General features: G+C 37.4%; 1 protein-coding gene across 16 annotated transcripts in view; it reads left to right on the forward strand.

The window, feature by feature from the left end:
- Window positions 1-12,493, forward strand: part of Dys (Dystrophin) — a 1,073,030-nt gene that overhangs the window by 256,124 nt on the left and 804,413 nt on the right. For all 16 annotated transcript variants that reach the window (XM_083123868.1, XM_083123876.1, XM_083123873.1 and 13 more), the window contains 4 exons: window positions 264-420; window positions 4,185-4,295; window positions 5,181-5,357; window positions 8,488-8,595. In XM_083123868.1, coding sequence (XP_082979994.1) covers window positions 264-420; window positions 4,185-4,295; window positions 5,181-5,357; window positions 8,488-8,595 — 553 coding nt within the window. The remainder of the gene's footprint in view (window positions 1-263; window positions 421-4,184; window positions 4,296-5,180; window positions 5,358-8,487; window positions 8,596-12,493) is intronic.

Raw genomic sequence — 12,493 nt, forward strand, 5'->3', positions numbered from 1 at the left:
ACTGTATTTCGGTTTTATTTCATTTTGTCACTATTGTTTATGTTTAATAAGTGTGTCTCTAATGTTATATTAAATGGGTGTGTCTATTGTTTTATTATTTAAAAAATGCATCCAATCACACTAGGTATCACATGCATCAAGCTCATGTCCAGCTTGCCATGTCAAGCTTGCTTTGACAAGCTATAAGGAAGCTATCGTAGGCTTGCCACAAGCTTATGTGCTATCTGAGATTGCACATCATCATTGAACAATTTCTCTTTCAGAATTGCTGCCATGGAAGCTTCTTCTAAGGAAAAGGAGAATGTAAAGAATGTTTTGGATGCTACACAGATTTGGTTGGATCAAGTTATAGCTCTCTTGGAGTCAACCGCCAACCCATCAGATGATACATCACTCTCTGTGAGACTGAATATGGTGAAGGTATGTTCATGTTAAATTTCTTCGATTCTACAGGGTCCGGCAATATATATCTACCACTTTGAAAGATTGGTACTCCCTTTAGCCCTGCAGTAGGAATGAAGCCTAGCATACTAGGTAAGAGCATGAGGGATGCAATTTCTGTAGCAATGGAGCATCGAGCCCCTGAACACCTTACTCTGCTTTTATGGTAGAGGCATATTTTAAAAGTAATCATTGTATGGTAGGTCCTCAGCATATATTTCAACAGCATTAACACTGAGAGATATGGAAGAGTACCAGAACAACACACAATCTGGATGTCTGTAATTTATTTCCAACAAGACTAAACATATTGCTCAAGAAATGATGGCAACGTTACGTAATGTGTTTGCAGGCAGAATCATCGCATGTTTTGGGAACATAACATGGCATCCAAGATTGCCCAATCTAACTGCCTATGATTTCTTTCTCTGGGGGTATGAGTTTTTGAACACATATCCCTAACTTAGAGACCCTGAAGAGAAGAATTAGCGAAGAAGTCCATTCAATCCACTTGCAATGATGGTGTTTGTAATGGATAATTTTGTTTGTCGACTCTGTGAGTGTGCAACATGGAATGGTGGCCATCTACCTGATGTGATTTTTTAAAAATGAGACAAAGTGAACAGTGTTGTGTTATTGCTTTGCAAATGGTGTTGTGTTATCTATCAATTACCACTATCTTGCTTTATAATAGCTGTATTGTGTTACTTAAGAAAATATATTTAAAATGGTAGATATGTATTTTGCCAGACCCCTATACTTCCATTCTTGCTCAGAGAAGAATGAAGCATGTGAGTGACAAACAATTAATTTTGTATTTAAGTAAATAGACAAAAGAAGAGTGTAAAGGAGGGAAAGAATGACTGTTCCGAATCCTTCACTATGAAAATGATTTTGTGTTGCTATGAAACCCAAAGTCCTGGTTTGGAATCCTGGGTAAGGCATGGATGTTCATATTATGTTTATCAGTTTTCCGAGAAAAGTAAGTAAGGTAGAGTTAGTTCTCCATGCACATTGAATTGCTACTGGTAGAGGGGCTGTGTGGTGCAGAATCGGTCCTTGTAAGGGCCTCGTCCTCATGCTCGGCTTCTCTGGGTTGTGAAGAATCGGGCCTTCTAAGGTCCACACTGAGTCTGTGGTTGGTCTCTGCTGAGATGAAACTGCTTTATTGATCACCCTGTTGATATCTCTGATGTGGTATTATTAATTCTGCTGAAGTGTGGTTCTGAGATGAGTAAATTCTGACTGTAGATTCTCCTGGTCCAAAATGGTTACTGCCCTGTGGGCAAGAGTGTTCAGAATGGCTAGACACTGTGCTTTGTGATGGAAGCTTTTGGCATTTAGGTGCAGGTCGGTGTGCTTGGGTTTTCTATACACACTGTCCGAGGGTACCATCTGGTTTGCGGCAGATTTGGATGTCCAGGAATGGGAGCAGCCATCTTCTTCTATCTCAATGGTGAACTGAACGTTAGAATGCCAGTTGTTCAGGAAATCCAGGAAATGATGAAAGTGTCATCCACATATCTGTAGAAACAGGAAGGTTGGTTGGGAGTGTCTTTCAGTGCTTCATGTTCAAAATGTTCCATGTAGAAATTCGTGACCGCCGGTGAGAGTGGTGAATCCATGACAACTCCATCATGTAGACGAAATATGTGGAAGTGAGTGTGTGGTGGAAGAGATTAACTATGGCTGGTGGAAAGTGGCTTCCCAGAAGTTCCAATGTGTCTTTCACTGGGACTCTGGTGAACAGGGAGACAACATCAAAACTGACGAGAAGGTCGTTTTGGGAGATCTTGAGTTTCTTCAGTTCTTGGACGAATTCATTGGAGTTCTTGACGTAATGTTCATATTGTCCGACTAGAGGTTGAAGCAGTGATGTGAGGTATTTGGCGATTCCGTAGGTTGGACTGGCTATAGCACTGACAATGGGTCTCAGGGGGACATCACTTTGTAGATTTTTGGTAAGCCATACAATCTGGGAGGCTGGCTGCCATGTGCTGTCAGATGTTTGTGAATATCTTCAGTTAAGCTGGATTTCTTGAGAAGAAGGTTTGTTTTCTGCTCCACTAAGGGGGGGGGGGGGGGACCCTAGGTGTATGCCTGGTTACTCACAAGTTTTGCGATCTTCTCCTGGTAGATACTGGGAGTCTATACTGGGACCGATGAGTAAAAGAAGCCATAGGCATTTCACGGGAAAACACCAATCTCAACAGGAACATGGGACTCCAGCTCAGTCACGCCTGAAACCCACTCCTCCATAAACACACGACACCAGCCAATAAGAACACCAGGATCCAGAGGGAGCCAATAGGAAGACAGTATATCCAAGCTCCGCCCCATCATAGTCGTGTATATAAGCCTACACTGGTCTCCATTTTTTACATTCCCTGACGATGAGAGCAATGTATGCGCTCGAAACGTTTGAAGCTAAAGCAGATTTAACCTGACTGGTAACCTGGGAACACTTGTTTGACTTAATACTCTGATAACTACATAAATATGCTATTAGAAAGGAAATGTTTATTTTGTGTATTAAGTATAGATTTAAAAACAAATTTAGGATTATATTCACCATTTAACACCAAAATGCCATTTTATGTACCACTTTTCATCCTGAAAAGTGTCCTGTTTTGGTACAGAAATCTTTGAACTTTTATTCACCATAAATATGTGCCCCTAGTAATGGATATTAAATAGCCAGTAATATTTACTTCCTCTGTCACTTTTACTTTAAATATCTAACACTTGAAATTTTTCAATATAGGAATATTTGTGGTTCAGAATGAAACAAATATATATATAGTAAATGAATCAAGTGTGGTTTTGAACATCTCTCATAACTTTAATAATAACTTTCTGAAATATACCAGTCCTTACTTTTATAACTAATTAGTAGAAAAATATTTGATCTCTCTGCTACTTAATCAGACTCTTTATACCACACCAGTAGTGATGGTGCATGAAGAGAAGCATATGTTACCTTTGGCACTCGTCCATAAATTTGGTGACATTTTTAAATTGTGAGTATGCTACACTGTAGAGAGTGACTGAGACAACGAGAATGCTACAAATAAAAGCACCAGAAGTGTGTGAGGGATGTGATGAGTTGGGAGAGACGTGGGATACCATACATTGCCAAGTCTAAATTTAGTCCACTAGAGGGCTTTGTTTGTGCATGGGAAGTGTGTGCGTGTGTTTATTTTATTTTGGTGAAAGGAGGTTAATGCAAAATAGGGCAATTGTTAAGGAAGTTTAAAGAAGAGTAAGGAAAGTGAAAAGAAGAGGGAATAACAATCTGAAAACATGCATATGAAGAAGAAATTCTCAATCTTTTTGGACAGAAGCCACAATTTGACACTCAGGTAGTTGTAAGTGTGAGTTATGTGATGTGTGCATTGGAAGGTTCATTACTAGACATAATGAGCAGTGACAGAACTTTGCGAAGTTTTTCATACGGTTATCATTAGATGCTCCATTTGAAATATTACATCGGGAAAGCTATTTGTAAGATTCTCTAGTGGCGTCTGTTTTCTTTTTTTTTTTTTCTCTCGTCGTTCCTTTGGCACATTCCCCTAGAGATCAGATCCAACACTTGTGCAGGCAAGATGCAGTTCCCAGATTTTTATAATAGGAGCCCATGATGTTTCTTTTTATCGTAGCTCAGTGTTGTGTTCATACTTGTGTTGAATTGTTGCATTTGGTGACCAAACTAAGAGTGAAAAAAACGTGATCTCTTTTTGCAGGCCAGAGAAGAGGAGTTAGCAGGGAAAAAACAAGAACTTGAAAAGATTAAAAGGTCAAAACAGCAAGTCGATTCCGAGCAACTGAAGAAACTTGGCTCAATCATGGACAAGGTGAGCAACTTCTGTAGCAAGTATTTTGTTTTTCCTTTGAGTGGGTAAAGAATTTATGTTAACAAATGTTCTGTTTCTGAACTATGCTTGAAAGGTTTTATGATATAGTTTGTCATACAGACTATGAAAGTTTGAAGTAATAATTAATATCGTTTCTCTATTGTGAATATATATATATATATTAATAACGGTGACTGGATATAAGCAGTACTACATAAATAACTAACTCTCTAGCATTCTTAAACCCGAAAGTTTATGGCTGCAGCAACACAAGTCTTCCATCTGTCCCTATCCTGGTAAAGATTAATCCAATCTTTTCCATCCTTTCTGATTTCCTTTAGGTCCATCTGAAAGTTATCCCTCCAGCTTTGTCTTGGTCTTCCTACTGGTGTCTTACCATCAGGTTTCCTAACAAGAATCCTGTAAACTCTTCTTTCCTCTCCCATTCATGCCACATGGCCTGCCCACCTGTCTTCTTGATTTAATTATTCTAGTAATATCTGGACTTGAATACAAATGATACCATTCTAAATTATGTAACCTTTTCCACTCACCTGTCTCCTCATCCATTTTAGGTCCAAATACTTTTCTAAAGATTTTATTTTCAAATACTCTTAATTTATGTTCAGTACTGGAAGTGGAAATTGTTAGGTTTTAGTTGGGGGGGGGGGGGGGAGGGAAAGACGTTTGCTTGAGCCTTGAGGTTAGCTGCAGATATCATCTAATATTGTTGCATAACAGAAAATAAACAATATATTTTTTCAAAGGTTTTTACAGTTTCTCTGGTTTTCAGGCTCTTGAAACTTGACTAGTTGTTTGTAAGCTATATATGAGAGTTAATCACGTTATTTACCTTGTTTCTAATGTAAAATTTTTATTTTCCAGGCATCTTCTGGCCTCTCTGACCACAGAGAGTATATCGAATGCAAGCTGTCCTCTTTGAAAAAGTATTCTGCCCACTTAGATGCTGTCATAGAATGGGTTATGGAAACAAAGACAAGAGTGGCCATTAGTAAAGAACTACCTTCTGAGGAAAAGAAGAAGGTCCTAGACAATATTATGGTAAGTTCAAGTGCTTATGCAATTTTTTGTAATACTCTCTTGTCTATAATCGCGTTTAAGATTAAATGTTGTGTTTCTATCTACCTAAAGCAGAAGTATTTCTATGGTGAGTATTTTCAAAGAACTGTAAGCACCACATGTTGATAGTTTTTGAGACCTTTGAGGGCTGCATTTGCACTACATTTCTCCTTCTTAAAGAAATAAAACTTTTAATCTCATGACCAAAGTTCCTGGGTTTGAACACCAGGGTGTTCCATCATCAATTTCATGTAATCATCACTTATCCTCATTGTTCTAAGTGGCAGGAAAGTGACACTAAATATCAAAAATACAAATACAATACTGATATTTTCTCGCTTATGTAAATAAAATAGAACATTTTTATTTTTACAAACCAATTATATAAACTTAATATACAAATTCAATATTTTCAAACACAGACAATCTTTGCTTAATCTTTTGACATTAGTATGTAGCCTTTGTTTTCAACATTAATTGCTTCATAAAATTAAGAACTCCCATTGTAGTATATACAGTATGGAATTCTCGCAGATGATGTGAATTACATATAATATAAATTTTCAAATTATTTTAATAATCTTGTTTTAGTGTTCTAAAAAAGAGTGGAAACTACAGATTTACAATATATTAAGGAGTTTTTCATAATATAAATAACCTGTGGTGCAACAGACTGTGAGGGCCAGGGCCAACCTACCAACTGCTGAGATCATCCAACCAGTTGCAGATTGACATGTGGTCAGTACGACAAACCTCCAGTCGATGTTGTAGGTTTCTTTGACTCCGTTACGCTATTTATTCCTAGCTCCCCAAGTTTCTCACCATGGTGGGTGTCCAACAGCCTCATACACAGGCCGAAATCTCAGGAGAAAAGTTGTTATGCTTCCCCAAGGAGACTCGAACCTGCACGCATTCCATAGCTGGAGCCCATGTGCCGGCCACGGTGCGGGACAGGAGTCTTTCATAGTTCATCCTGTAGACACCATTTATTGTTGTGAGCTTTCTCATAGCTGAACCCAGCTGAAATTTTTTCAATTGGTTCTGATAGCCAGTATGAGGTTTTAGACACACTATCAGAACTGATTGGTCTATTCAAACCGATTGGTCAATTGGAACTGATTGGCCAATTGGAACCAATTGGTCAATTGTAATGAATTGGTTTCTGTTGGAAAGTATTTTATTGTTTTCAATATATTGCTTATGAAAAATTCTTATGTATACATCTGTAAATGCAATGGAGAAGTCATATAAAACAACTAAAACAAATCTCTGGTAAAGCATGTGGAATTTTTACCTTACAAAAACTTTCACATACAATTTTTTTTCAAATATATGAACACGTTTTTGACACTGCAGCTTCATTTTGTTTAACACACTTATAGAAAATCGATAAACATGTTGCTAGAGTCATACATTTACATGTTCTTCCTTTATACTTGCAAAAACAGCAACAAATTAGGTTAAACAAAGAATCTGACCCATAACACTTGAAAAAGTGATAAACAAACAAAACACTGTTGAGATCGACTTAGTTGATCAAAAGATTGCTCATTTTTTGAATTGCATTACAAACACGTAAGTGGCCGCGGTGGCTCAGTCGGTAACGTGTCTGACTACCATGCTAAAGGTCCTGGGTTCAAATAACATGGGTACCCGGGGGGTAAAGGCAGTCAGGGGCATGGCGCTGATCACATCACCCCCACTCACGACCGGATCAAGAAAGTGTGGGTTGTTACCCCCACACCCCCTATATGCCTTCAAGGCGTGGTGCTAAGCACAGGGGAACACTTTACCTTTTTTTACACATAAGAATAACCATGGAAATTCCATATTGCAAAAAAACAAGAACTAATATGAACATTTATTCCAACTACTAGCTGGTTTAAGGTTGAGTTGGTTTTTAAGAAAGAGTTCTTCTTACGTATTTTTCAAGCTAAATATGACTTCAGTAGTATGCATTAGAATTCAGAAGAAATTCAGTTCAGTTCAAGAAAAATGAACTTCTAAATCACAGGGAATGTGATTTAATGAATTTATAACATATTGATTCTATTTACAAACTTACAATTGGAAATTGTCTTGATTTTCCAATTGGTTTCAGTTGGTATTCCGAATTGAAACCAATACATTTCAATACCTATATTAGGCATCCAATAGAATCCAATTCATTCCAATTGAAACCAATTCAATCCAATTGAAATTTCAATTGGAACCAATAGAAAATTCCAGCTGGGAATGGTTACTTCTGTGATGGCACCAAAAGAAATGTGAGGGGGAGCAGGAATATTTTTAGGATAGGGGCAGTCATACTGCATGAAAATGAATATTCGGAGTAAACGTGTATTTATTTGTCAAGGAGTGTGCTCCCCTCTGCCTTTGATGCAAGAAATCCCTAATTGGAGTTCCAAATATTTGCTGAGCATAAGGGAGAAGCCTCTTGGTAGGCCTTGGCCTTCCTGGGACTGTTGCAACATGGAGTTGAGTAAAATTTATTATTGGATTATAAGCAAGTTAGCATTACACAATGTTGTAGTTCAGTATGCCTTAAAGCTTCTTTGAAAATGAATGGTAAAGAGATTCTTTTGGGTTGATTTAGCTCCGAAAATGATTGAGAGAACTAATGTCTCTCATTGTGAGCTCTCAGAAAATGGAAATTCTGTTCAGAATACACATGCTGTCATCTGAGGGACCCTCTTTAATGTGATTGTGTACTCTTGTCAGTTTTAGGTTGCAGTTCCTGCCAATGCATAAACTAGCACTAGAAGTAGCAAAAGTTGGGAGGATGTTAGGTCAAGCCTTGGGGTTAGCTGGGGGATACCATGGGATTTTAACTGGATCAATGTTTGTCATTCATCCATATTGCTGCATTAAACCTGCAGAGAGAGAAAAAAACACCATAAAATAATGATAAAAAGAGATGGATATATATAGCGTGTTTTAACTTAAATTAATTTAACTTTTGATGAAAGTGTTTGTTTGTCATAATCTTACTTCTTAATCTACATACCATCTATGAATTAAATATTTGAACAAATATATATTTGAGAATACTCTGTATTACTAACTGCCGATTTAATACCAACAGTTAATTTCCATAATATGTTTGCTTTAGGTGTCCGTGTATGATCGTGAGACTGAAGTGAAGGAAGTGATAGAAAATTACACTAATCTTGAAAAAGAATGTGAAGGGGCCAAACAACAAGTTTCCGTTGAACTACAGGTGAGTACCTTGTATTTTTATTTTATTGTTGTGGGCCTATTATTGTGAGTACAAATGGGGAAGTAAAGGTGCCAGATAGAAGCGAGTGAGGATGCAGGAGTGTTGGAGGGTTGGCAGCACTAGCATACCCAGGATTTTGTTCGTAAGGCATTGTGCAGCTAAACACTGGCAAATATATCTTATAGAAGAAAGATTGGACAAATTTTGAAGCAGAAGTGGATTTTAACCCTATATATATAATGGATGGAAGCAATAAACACTTACCACACAAAATGAAAATTTTGAAAAATAGTCCCACCCTTCGTGGGAAAACTTCATCCTCTACCCCAAAGGCACTTGCCTCTCCACAGGAGCATATGCTTTGGGTCACCTAGGTAATCGGAGATGTCCTGGCTATGATTTGAGAAAGTTTTATTTTTCGTTCTTCGTGGTATTCTTTCAAACCAATCTTCAATTCCTACATTTCTTTACATCCAGCGTGTGAATAGTTTGAACCATTTGCCTGTGAATGTATGAGAAGTTTTCTCCAAGCCGTGAAATCTCCTGATAGGTGAGACTACCCTGGCTCCTTCGAAATGCCTTGTCTCGGGGAAAGGAAACATGGCTTCTCAAGCATGCTCAGAAAGTGCCCAGGGTAACTTCTTTCCGGGAGATTCAACTGTTGTACATAGACTACCCAACACACCCTCAACCCTAGATCCTTTGCTGTTCCCTTGGTTGGTGATCATTGACCTATTACCACTCTGACATTCCCATGATGTTATTTTGTCAGTGCAGAACATAGAAGCCATGTTGTTTCCAGCAGGGAAATTTTCCAGGAACAGGAAATTCTGAATTCACAAATAACTGAAAATGGAAATCGAAGTGTGTGCCAAATGGGGAAATCTAAATAATATTCAATTATGCGGTTCACCATTGTTTGCTCTTAATGCACTTGCAAGCAACAGATTTCTACTATCAGAATATAATGTGTTAAAAATGTAAAGTTTTTAAAATTAATAAAATACATACTTATTTGTAACACCATCAAGCCTTGTTTCCATGATATGAAAAACTCAATATGCTGACCGAGGCAGAAATTTATTTTATTATAAAACATAAACTAAACGTAACGTTTCAACCTTCTAGCAAGGTCTTCTTCAGACTCTGTACCATGTACAAATGAAACAATGTACAAAACAGGATGATATATATATACACAAAAATTACTCCCCTCCAGACAGAAGACTATTAGAAAGTTGTTTTCCTGGAACATTCCAGCAGGTGGCCTTCCCTTGTCAACTGTACTTTCACCTGACAGGCGATTTAGCTAAACATTTCCTTTCACCTGGAAGGTGGTTGGACTCTTTTTCTCACACTCTTTTTCCTTTCTTTCTTCCTTCTTCTCTCCTCTTTCTCTCTTGTCCTTTCCACTCTTTCTAACACCTTCTTCCATTCTTTGTTTATCTTCATTCACCCATTCCAGTTCATTGTGTCTTCTTCACCTTTCTTCTCTATTTCCTTGGCCTCCTTCCATTTTCTCACCAGTATTCTCTTCTCCCTTCCTATCTGCTTAGCCTCATCCCACTCTATGTCATGTCCTGTTTCTCTCGTGTGTTTAAATATCGCATTTCTCTCTCTCTTAAGTCGTACATCATCCCTATGTTGCTTCAACCTGTCTTTCAGCCTCTTTTTCGTTTCTCCTATGTACACACACTAACATTCTTTACATTTTACTTTGTAGATAATCCCTTCCTCTTCCTCTTCTCTGGTTTGCATTCTTCGCTATTCTTAAGATGCTTCTCCCTCCCTTCCTGTACGTTTTAATGCCCGCTTTCCTAAGCATTTTGCATATCTTTTCTGTGGTCTTCCCCATACTCCTTATTCCAAACCACCTCTCTTTTTCTATCTCTTCCTCTTCTCCCCTGCCACTTTTCTTCCTTCTTCTGTTTATGTCCAGTCTATCCTCCTTCTCTTAGCCATTCTTTTCCAGCTGTTTCCATAGGCTATTCATTTTGCCTTCTTTTTCACATTCTTTTGTGCATATTTTCTTGATTCTGTCCTCCATATTCTTTATTAGTTTTTCATACTTATTTAGTTTCTTGTACACTTCAGAAGCATTAAATGTATTAGTTTCACAACTGAATAATAAGAGAGAAGGAAACTAGGATGATTTCAATTTTAGTTACTGTATCTTGTTTTTCATGCCTCTACATTAATTTTGATAATGAGGAGGGAGAATGAACTTACAAAATAGACAAAGAACAAACACAATGTTCGCTTTGGTGGTTTGCGGTTTACCCTCATGTTGGTTTTTGCATAGCATTGTCATATACAATCTGCTTTTTATCATCAGCCATCATTTGTTTAAAAAAGGCCCATTTTATTCTGTTTCAGAAGCATATCAAAGGTGGAATAATGATCAAGGCAGTTTTTTTATGACAGTTCAAGTGGGATCCAAATATCATAGCGAGAGCTGTATCCAAGTTATGCCAAATGTTTGTAAACAGTACTTTTAAGTATGTTCAGCACTATGGGCATATATATAGCTCGCGTAAGGAAGGGGTTCAACTTTTGGTTTATTAGGGTTCCTATATTTCATAAGTGAAAATCCAGTTCACTAGTGACAGGTAGCTTGTTAGGGAGCAGAGGGGTGTGGGGGAGGGGCTGGACCCAATAAAGTTGTATACATAATTGTCATTTAAATCACACATTGTGTGGGAACTTTATTTGAAAACTGTGGACTGGACAGATAGGCACCCAAGCACTGACTCCTTATAGTAAGCAGGTTACAATACAATGGAAGAGAATCGTAACTGAAATTCAGCACTGCTAGCAGACGGCGGCATGAAGTCAAAGATGTTTGCAGTACCATCTGTATCTCATTAACTCTTGTATAATGAAGAGGGAGTCGTTCAATGTAGAGTTAGATTGTTTTGTAAAATGAGCAGTTTAAAATTACGTTCACACATTTAAATATAAAAAAAAGTTTAGGAAAGTGTAGTCTTAATCATTTCTTCTTTCCCACCCGATTTCAGGACATTTGTGTATCCCGAAGATAAATGATACCATTCCAGGATTGTCCCTGAAAATCCAGGACATATAGCATCCCTAGTTATGGTCTGGCTATCAAAATCCACTCTGCCACCACATGAAAGGTCTCACATTTATTAAATTAAGTCTATCTACGAACTTCTAACTTTTCTAAGCAAATCCCAGTTTCTCTTTAAAAAAGAATTACAATGTTAGAATTAGTCTTTTCCTCCTTGCTACAAAATTGAAAATAACATCATCGGTGTTATTTTAATATTCGTATGTATGTACACTTAACAGTGCAGAGTCCATTAGTCGAGGATTTCCCGTTGAATTGCAATGACATTATTTCAACCTCCTTAATGTTAAACACATCCTCTCAGGTGTTGAAGATGAAACTGGCAGTGTAGCCAAGATCACCAACAATTTGTGCATATTTGAGTACAAGAGTTTGTCACAATTTTATACTGCCTACAATGCAGACCCTGGACATGTCTTTTCAATTACTATTTGCCACATTTTTCATTCAGATTTGAAAATGTAAAAAATATCAACCAGGCCATCCAACATTTTGACACACTGTTCCAATGAATGATTAATAGGCATTTCATATTGGAATAAGTTGTTGCAATTTTTCAATATGTTGACTGTGTTCAGATAAACTTTGGTTCATTTCTATACAAAATGGTCCAACAATGGACAACAGTAAAGTTTCTACTATTAGTGTATATGATTTCACAAGTCACCCTACTGAGTATTGATATTTCTCTGTCCATCTTGTGTTAAACAACTTGAGAACGTTACAGAACTTCCCTATCTATCTTCTTGCACTGCATTCTTTACAACCAAATTACTTTGAGATGATTGATTTATTTATTTCCATTAT

This window comes from Lepisma saccharinum, chromosome 6, assembly GCF_977018435.1.
Source record: "Lepisma saccharinum chromosome 6, izLepSacc3.1, whole genome shotgun sequence".
Classification (NCBI taxonomy): Eukaryota; Metazoa; Arthropoda; class Insecta; order Zygentoma; family Lepismatidae; genus Lepisma; species Lepisma saccharinum.